Genomic DNA, 9890 nt, shown 5'->3' with positions numbered 1-9890 from the left:
GATGAAATGCCTTTAAAGGGTTTCGCCGATGCACTTCTCTTCCATCAAGACTACTGAAAGGCCTCAAATTGCAAGAGAAGCTCGCCAAGAGACATTGTAGAAGCTCCTTCTCGACTTTAGAGGAAGATGGAAATATCAACCCAACTTTTATTTGCACAAAAGCACCAAAGGAAATTTCAATGCTTTTTCCTTCACATTTCTCACACTTTCAGCCACATACAGAATACTAAAATGCTAGTACTAATGTTTTTGTTACATTTTATTAATAGCTTTCAAGCATTAAGCTTTTCCATGCAATGGGAAACCTAATCAATGTTATCAGAATCGGACCCGACTTCAAATCAGATTTATAACTTAGTCACAGGTCACTTGATTGGACCGGATGACTCAGATTGACCAGACCTAATGACGTCATAAATAAATAAATAATATTTATATATATCAAAAAAAAAATTATAAACAACCTTTGGTTTGTTATTTTTTATCAATTTGAGACTTAAATATGTAACGGATAAACAGAGTTTAGAATAATTTGAAATATATCAACTTATTCTACGCTATGAGATATTTTTACCGGTATATTCTAGACTCAAAACGAACAAGTGATGAATGAGAAATTGATACTCAAAGTTAACCAATTGAAATGGTTTGGAAGAAGATAAAAGAAAATTAAACATTCTCATCCCATATAGGAAAAAAATAAGAATCTTAAATAGTTTATAAGCAAATGACTTTTACAAACCTTTAACCAATTACTAAAAGAAATGCTCTCTCACGAACAAGGGACATCTAGTCGAACTACCATTGGGTTAGAGGTGCACCCGTATGGCTGGACGGCACGAATGTCGCCTCAAAATGAGACCCCTTAGACCAACCTACTTTTGTTAAAATTATATTTAATTAGAAAAAAAATCATTTATAAACAGATTTTTTTTATAAAATAAATTAGCAAAAAACCAGGGTTGCGCCGGTTTCCAGTTCGACCACCAGGCACCGATTCACACCGGTTTCTTGAGAGTTCAACAAACTGGCACAGCTCTTCGCCAGTTCCTGGTTGAACCAGTCAGACCAGCCAGTCCAGTCCGAACCTGATAACATTGCTAATAAGCCTTTATGCCGTAAACATACCTACCATAGATAAGTTTCTACCTAAACTCAGGCCTACAAGTGTTAATGCGTCGGCACACCTCCCTGAAGACACTTCTGCCTGTAAACATTTCTTGCAATTTCAATTTAAATACTACTAAACCTCTGCCTTTTGCTTATTTGTCGTACTACACTAACTATAAATAGTTCCTGACCATTTTGTTTTGTATATTTTAACATTTTTTAGATTGTAACAAATCAAGACAAATAGTATAGAACCCTAACCTTATAAATTCAACCATATGATCATGTTACCACCAAAACCCGTTTCTACCACTACCTCATTTCTTTGCAAAACCACTTTGGCGGAACGCTTGAAAATGCCTAGGCTGCATTAAATATCATTTATAGTGTCATGCCATCTAACACGAAATTCAGGCAGAAAACAATTCCTCTAAATAAATAAACACTAATTCCACTAGTAACATGTTCGCAGGAATTTTGGAACCTACATAGCAGTGTCATAGAAAACATTTTCATTTTTTTCTGACTTAAAGATGCCACAAAAGCCTGGTCTGATTAAGCACATGCTTGATCGTACACGGGGGAAGGAGCTCATAGAATTCGCTAAATATAAACCCAACCCAATTGATTTTTGACAGAAAATTATGGGAAGGAGAAAATGAGTGTGTATGACAGCAACCATCTCCAAGGGATTTCCAGAAATATGAAGTTTTAATCAGCATCCATTTCTTCAAGCGCAGTCCTAGCTGCAGCCTTGGCTTCCTCTAAGATATCATCAGGTACCTGAAAAGTACCACAAGCATTGTCTGTGTCAGTACTTTAGAGTCACCAGAAGATGTTATACACCACAAAAGCCACCTCAAAGGCTCATGAAGATTGACATAATATCAAATATCTTTGGGTACAATGTGTCCAAGAGCATGTATGCCCTTTATACCGAGTTTCTTTCTAATTTCTTTTGGGTGGAGAAGGAATGGGCAGGGATGAATAGTAACTAATGAACAAACTGCTGGGAAGCCCTTCTCTTGCCACTCAATGCATGAACTTTAAGCGACTTTCACTTAGTCACTGAAACTGCTTCTTATTGGAATGAGGGTTTCTATAATGAAACTTCTATTCAAGTTATGATAAGACACCTCTTAACTTCAATGTTTTTGCTCTACCACAAACCCAGATCATTAAAGAAATAGAGGACAAGATATTACCTTCTGATGCAACCTCTTTGATTCATCGCAAACCCAACTCAGTTCTAGTTCAAAGGCCTTGTCCTTTGCTTCATCATGCACCTTGTAGATGCTGCTCACCAGAGAAGGGAAATTTTACCACATTAAGTATATGCTATCAAGTGCATATTCAGTACTAAAATAATAGTGACTCCCATCTAAATTCACTCTTTCTACTTATATAAAAACATAGATGACCAGCTAAATGCCTATCACTAATGAGCCATTATCTCATTGATATCTCAATAAAACACATTTGCCACAGGCAATCGTCAAGGTAAGGATTTGAAACAATAAATCAAACCAGTTTAATCAAAATCGAAAATTGTCTCAGATGATTCTGGTTCTCGACTAGGTCCTGATCTGATGGGCATTATAAGATAATAATGCTTCGGAAGAAAATATAAGACATTTCTTAGATATTAACAGCATATGACCAAAAAATATAGTTTCAAATTTATTTCAGGTTTGCTGCCAAAGTCCTCAAATAATTTCCCTTTTCAGAACTGTAATTTTCATGCGAAAAAAGATGATGCAAGAACTCGCAAGGTTATAGCATGAAGAAAAATTAGAAAAAGAAAAATCTCATCATTGAGACAACAAGATAATAAGATCTACACCCTCCATTTTTATATCAAATAAACAAGCATTTGATGAATTTTTAAATGATTTGGCAACAAAAATTAAGCTCTCATCTAAATTCCAGTCTTCCATCTTATTCCACACAAGTTTCTATGTAGAAAGAGGAAGCAATACTCACATTTTGGCTACCTCAATGACCCCTTCTCGGCATGTCATTTCAGAAAGCTTCAACTTTTCAATTTCTCTGTTCACACCATTAACTAAATGATTAGAAACTAAAGTAATTCATGCAGAAAATCAGCTAAGTTCATATGGATTCTCAAGATAATGACTTAAGCAAGCTATTACAAGTCAAACAAACAAGGGATATTATCAAAGATGAAGCCATATTTAAGTATGATAAGCCCCTGAAAGATGAGGTTGCTTAGCTGATTAGCTATAGCTTCAGATGAGATTTTTTCACTTGAATCTATTTCCCTTGATTAGCAGTCCACAAAACTAACTTCCAATATTTAACAAGAAAAACGACCTAGAAAAAGGATAATTGGTATCTGAGCATAATATTATCGTTAATCATGTAATGAGCTTCATGACCATGTCTCATGACCATGTCGCAAGCTTGATTAAATTCATCATTAGTAAATAGAGAGTGTGTAACTTACGTTTTAGCAGCTTGCTTTCCCTTTCCAATTGCAGCACCAAAGTATCTCTATATCAAATATTTGGAAACATTATGCTAAAATCTTAAGGAATTCCAAGCAACATAACTATCGATTAGATGCTGAGCAGTGGCCACCGTCAAGACATAAGTAAAAATTAGTGGCCACCATCAAGACATAAGTAAAAATTAGAAGAAAACAAAGCAAGATCAGAGTCCTGGGAAAAAAATCAACTCACATATGATATGCCAGACGGCTCGACCATGTATAATTGTGGTCCTTCTCTGTCATAACCACCAAGAATTACCCCACAACCAAATGGCCTGTAGCATTAACAAATATTATGTACTCTGTGGACTGCAAAGCACTGGGCCAGATGACAGTCTAATTACAATAGCATTCCTTACCTAAGCCACCAATAGAGGGTACATAAGTGTACATAACTAGCAACTCGTTCAGCGAGTTCCTTCACAGGGATCGGTTCACCATAAACACTAATAAGCAGGGGGAACTTATCAGGCCCAAAGCACAAGAAAAATTGAAAATAAAAAACAACGAGAGTTATGGTATTTCAGGCTCCAGTACAAAATCATTCAAACAAGAACCTTTCATAATTGGTTGCCTCTGACTTTGCCCGTGCAACAATCTGTCTACCATCAGCAGCTAAACCAGCCACAGCCTTTAGAAGACAGATAGATAGAATTAGAAGCTTGATTGCATGCAAGCTTGCAGCCATTAGAACATCCTAGTTCAAGTTGTTGAACTTGAGATAAAACCGAGGATAACAAGAAAATGATCTATTTGAAAATAGAAAGCATAAGAACTAGAGAAAGGTACCTTTAAAGAGAAAAAAATGATACCCCATAAGAAGTGGATATACTAAAATATAATACTTCGGATCGTATGAAGTTCAAAAATTGGGTAGAGAATGTAACTCAATACAATAACATATTACATGTATATTTACAAAATGTGACATGCATTTGATGATCTATTTGTACTGGTAAATGGAACTGTGCAAGTGACAGTTTGTAACAGAGGTCGCAATACTCTATAGCCCGAAAACTATTGCAATTAACACTCACTATTGCATATTTATCTAAACCATTGACAGTGGCATTTATATCCAATAGCAAGAAAAGCAAATGGAATACATAGAAATGAATACTATGTCACATAGTATTTACCAATTAGATGTACTCTGATTAGTTCATAATTACATTCTGAAAAAAAAATTCTAACAGTCATATAATACCAATAAGGGCGGCCCGGTGCATTACGCGTCCCCGCTGAGCGAGGGTCCAGGGAGGGGTCCCACCACAAGGGTGTACTGGGAGCAAGCCTTCCCCTGCCAATTTATTTGGCAAGAGGCCACTCCTAAGACTTGAACCCGTGACCTCTTGGTCACACGACAACAACATTTACCGTTGCGCCAAGGCTCGCCCTCAGTCATATAATACCAATTTAATATAAAAATGTGTATGTGTGTGTCATAGGCCGAGAAGCCGGCTCAATCAGGGGTTGGCCAGAAAGTCAAGTTCACATATAACAGATCATTGGTATATGTGAATTTGACTTTAATTCCACTGGAAAAATGAATTCCATTCCATTATCACATATTGCAGATGCTGAGATAATTATAGGCAATGACCCATTGCCAGAAACTGTAAAGCCATTTTTGTTGTGATCACATATGTTTAAAACACATGAAGGAGCATAGATACATTGAAATTCTGCTTTTAGATGAGAAGATAACTCACGGTCAAGTTATGATAGAATAAAAACACAGATGTATAGATTTATGTTGCCAAATATAAACCTAAGCATCCAACAAGAATACATAGTCAAGATATATGAAACATAAACCCTGAAATGAGTAGAGGCCATTCAATAGATACAATGTACGGGTAAATTCAAGATTTGTTTTGATTTCATTCTAACTCCAGGGTAAAATGAAAAAGGAAAAGAGAAGAGCAGAACAATACCATGCCTGAATGACGATGGACAGAGTGGATCCTCCTATTGGAACCAGGCAACATCATCTTGGATGCTATGAGCTTCTCCACGCCCTATATCTCAAAAAATTGAATTACATCAAAATGCATACAGAAGGGCTCTAAAAGTAACATTGAACAGAACAAAGAAGCGGAAACAGCAACAAAGTATACCATGACAATCCCGTCCTTGCACTTAATTCCAATAACAGTACTGCAAATCAAAAGTGATAGAGAACATCAAAAACCGCGAATAAGCAAAACTGGAAAACCCTAATCCCGCTCATCACTTACCTTAGCTATAATTAACTCTAATATTTATTTTAAAAGAAACGAGATAATTAAAACACGAAAGGAGATGATTACCGACGAGATAAATTAACAAGTAGTATATGAAATTGTGGAAAAAAGTACAAAATGCAAGAGTGTGGGAGTGAGCAGAAGAGACCCGCTGTTATCGACAGCTTTGGCAGCGTATTCGATCTGGAAAACGCGGCCATCTGGGGAGAAAGTGGTGACAGATAGATCGTAACCAGTTCCTATGCTGCTCATCTTCTTGACCTTTGCTTAAGAATGTGATGGAGTTTGCTTGATTGTGTTGTGTATGTGTGTTCAGCTTTTAGATACAAATATAGCTGGGCGAGTTTTCTTTGATCCCAAGACAGAGAGCGCAAAAGGAAAGATGGAGAAAGTAAAATAGTTAATGGATCCTAGGCCTTATTGGATCTTATTGGGCCATTCATAAAATTGAATTTGAATTTTGGAATTTGGAATTTGGAAAATTACGCTGTAATAACACATTTTTAGGTTACATTAACCTCATCTTTTGTACTTAACTTTTTTAACATTATTTTATACAAAGGGATCAATCACAGTTATCCGTTTATCTTGAATACAAAGACATTGGGTAAATTACATACGTGGTGTACAACCTAAAAATTGTCATACTAAAATGTACAACCTTCAGGTGACCTTCCACTAAAGTGTGTAGCCAGTAATTATGACCGCGATGGAAGAGTCACGACAGATAGGAAGATGGGGAAGGGGGAGCTACCTGTTTTCATCATTAATGGAGCATGCAACCAGGGAAGCAATATCTAGTGCCAGTGAGATCAAGATCATTAATTCAATTATTCCTCTCCTCTGCATATCTGAGCTCTGTATGTCAACAAAGTGATTTTTAATTTCAAGGGATAAGGTACCAAAATAGCATGTGGTTTTTTGGGAAGTATCAATTTTGGCTCCACGTACAAAATGACACCAATATAGACTTAAGTTTAAAAAAATAGTATCAATTTAGGTCTCGGTAACGGATTGGACACGTTATTCCTATTACTCCGTTAAGTTCTGACAGAACTTAATGGAGTAATATCAATGACGTGTCTCGTTCCTTTATCGAGGCCTAAATTGGTACCTTTTTCAAACGTTAAGCCTATATTGGTGCTATTTTATACGTGAAGCCTAATTTGATACTTCTCCAAAAACCATAGACCTATTTTGGTACCTTATCCATAATTTCAATTATGAATTCCATTCAATTAAAGTTGCTAGTTATTTCTTCATGGCATAAGTTTTACTTGATTGGATCTAGTAAGTTGTTGATATTTGCTTGATGGCAGTTGATAGCAATTTGAGAAGGAATGATTGAGATTAGCATGGAGAATTCGGGGCTTGTGATATCAAGATAAGATGAATTCAGTTATTCCTCTCCTCTGCATATCCGAGCTCTGTACGTCAACAAAGTGATTTTTAATTTCAATTATGAATTCCATTCAATTAAAGTTGCTAGCTGTTTCGTGATGACATAAGTTTTACTTGATTGGATCTAGTAAGTTGTTGATATTTGCTTGATCGCAGTTGATAACAATTTGAGAAGGAATGATTGATATTATCAGGGAGAATTCGGGGCATGTGATATCAAGATTAGATGAATTCAGTTATTCCTCTCCTCTGCATATCTGAGCTTCCTACGTCAACAAAGTGCTTTTAATTTCAATTATGAATTACATTCAATTCAAGTTGCTAGTTGTTGCGTCATAATATAAGTGTTACTTGTTTGGATCTAGTAAGCTGTTGATATATATTTGTTTGATTGCAGTTGATAACAATTTGAAATTTGAGAAATTCTAGCCTAGGCAATGATGTTTCTTCGTTCTATTGATATTTAATTTATTATGTTCGATTAGATCTGAGGTACGTTTGAGCTGAAAAATAAATATGGAGCTATAATCTTTGACTTGCTGAATATGAATTATTTTCTTCTAGATTTAATTTGATCAGCTAGTTAAAACAAGTGTTTCATTCTGATTATTTGAATTTAGTTGCAGTAATTTGGTAAAATCATGGAAGGGCCAATTAGTATGTTGTCCTCTGTTTTTATGAGTTGAATGTAAATTAATATGTCAAATGTACTCATTGGAATCGCCATAGTGGTGGGAGTAGCATTGGCATGCACCGATAAAAGATTTGGGCCATTTGATAATTCATACTCTATCTTTTTGTTGTAAATACAGGCCATGATAAAAGATTAGTTTGCTAGTTATGTGGTTCAACAAGTACTTGAGACTTCGTGATGACCAACGATGTGGGTTGATTCTCATTTGAATGCATTAAAGAAGTATACATATAGAAAGCATATTTTTTGCACGTCTAGAGAAACTTGTTGCTGCTAAAGGTATAAACTACTTTTCTTCTGCAGGAGTATGCTTAAACTTAATGGTGTATGCATTCTGTTTTTAGGTGTTGGTATGTGTCCAAATAATGTGGTTATTGACCAACTATCTGAGAAGATTTTGATTTTTTTGTATGTGCTTTACAAAGCTATTATATGTTTGATGTTGATGTCTATGTTTGAAAGTGTAATGTAAATTACAATGAAATTTGATCTATTATTTATTTTCAAAGAACTCTCTTCGATCCCAATTTAAATTTCAGTTTATGTGAAAATTGATATTGGAAGAAATATGAAATGCAAAAAGAATCAGCCAAAAATTGTTCTATTTCTCCGACGTAAATTGTCACTGGAAAATTCGTCAGTACCGGTTCTCTTTCGTCGTTGAAGAAGGTGGGTTAATTGTCTTGGGATGATGGTAAAGGACTACGCAATCAATAGTAAAGATTGGTCATTAAGTTAGCTACATGAATTTCAGACCAAAAATATTGGTCATAAGTTTATGACCAAATTTGGAAATTGGTCAGCAAAAGGTTACCAACCAGCATAGTTACTGACTGAATTCAATTCAGTCAGTAACTCGTGAAATGGGTTATTAAACAGGGTTAGAGACCGATTTTGTGACCGATTTTTCAGTCATTAACTAGTGATTTTCTTGTAGTGCCTGTCAACCCTAGTCAACATGACACATCAGTACTGTGAACCTCCTAAAAAATAAAAGTGGATCCACCTAATAGTAAAAGACTAATTTACTCTTAATTATATTTTTTTTCAATGAATGCTCATCTTCTCTCTCCTATCTCTCTCTCTCTCTCACCTAAATCTCTCTTCTGACTTATCTTCTTCAATCTCCATCCTTACTTTCACTCTCCTCTTTTTTTAAAGATCATTTCTCTCTCTAACTTTCATCTCTCTCATTCTCTCTTTCTCTCTCTAACTTTCCTCTTTCTAACTCGTGTTGCTATTACTATCGATTGAATATGCTAGTTGGATTGGATTACCTGCTAATGTCGTTATACTCAATAAAACCACACCTAAAAATCCATTATGCAAACAATCACCATTACAATCTTTGATTGGCTTCTCTGATTCCTCTCACTATGCTTACAACCGAGAAATCCACTTTTGGTCTACGAATAAGCGATGCGTTTGACACAACGTTGAATGCGCAGATTTGAATGACTCTTACAAAAGCAACAGATTGGAGAAGGTGTTGTTGTCCAAAATCCAGACGTTGCTTTGTGTTAAATCCAGGAGCAGGAATTTACTCATAAATATGCAGTGTGACTTTGGCTTAAATCCAAGAGCAGGAATTAAAAAAAAAACCATTATGTGAAATTTGAAGTGCTGAACCAAATTTGGGAATTAAATATTTGAGTGGACGTTTTGGTAGGTTTTATTTCGTGCATTTTTATCTTGGAATTGTTATAGGGGAAGGAGGATTTAGAGAGATGAGTTAGAGAGAGGGGATTTAGAGAGAGAAAGGAAAAGAGTGAGAGAGAGTTTAAAGGAAGCGGATGAGGCTATTTTAGCAATTTCATAATAGAATGTCAATTTTTTACTTTTTAAAGTGGTCCAATTGCTGACGTGGCAACATTGACTTGCGTTGACCGGTCACAAAAACCGGTTGTACACTTTAGTGGGAGATCAC

The 9890-nt window shown here is 35.6% G+C and overlaps 1 protein-coding gene across 1 annotated transcript; it reads right to left on the bottom strand.

Annotated features, from left to right (window-relative positions):
* Nucleotides 1-1519: 1519 nt before the first annotated feature.
* LOC136235974 (proteasome subunit alpha type-3) lies at nt 1520-6234 on the bottom strand. Its single transcript, XM_066026105.1, has 10 exons — nt 6017-6234; nt 5743-5782; nt 5560-5643; nt 4180-4253; nt 3982-4068; nt 3813-3897; nt 3578-3624; nt 3094-3159; nt 2316-2406; nt 1520-1893 (listed from the first exon to the last, which is right to left on the bottom strand). The coding sequence occupies exons 1-10, from the start codon at nt 6118-6120 to the stop codon at nt 1822-1824; spliced, it is 750 nt and encodes a 249-aa protein (XP_065882177.1). The 5' UTR covers nt 6121-6234; the 3' UTR covers nt 1520-1821.
* Between the last annotated feature and the right edge of the window lie 3656 nt (nt 6235-9890).

Source organism: Euphorbia lathyris, chromosome 7, assembly GCF_963576675.1.
Source record: "Euphorbia lathyris chromosome 7, ddEupLath1.1, whole genome shotgun sequence".
NCBI lineage: Eukaryota > Viridiplantae > Streptophyta > Magnoliopsida > Malpighiales > Euphorbiaceae > Euphorbia > Euphorbia lathyris.
The sequence above is the reverse complement of the archived record's forward strand: the minus strand, read 5'-3'. Positions and strand labels throughout refer to the sequence as shown.

Excerpts from the sequence above, each read along its gene's own strand:
- LOC136235974 (XM_066026105.1), bottom strand. The coding sequence starts at position 6,120 with ATGAGCAGCATAGGAACTGGTTACGATCTATCTGTCACCACTTTCTCC. Across the intron at positions 4,254-5,559 it reads TCCATCGTCATTCAGGCATG|GCTGTGGCTGGTTTAGCTGC; the intron begins GTATTGTTCTGC and ends TGTCTTCTAAAG. Across the intron at positions 3,898-3,981 it reads ACCCTCTATTGGTGGCTTAG|GCCATTTGGTTGTGGGGTAA; the intron begins GTAAGGAATGCT and ends TTAATGCTACAG.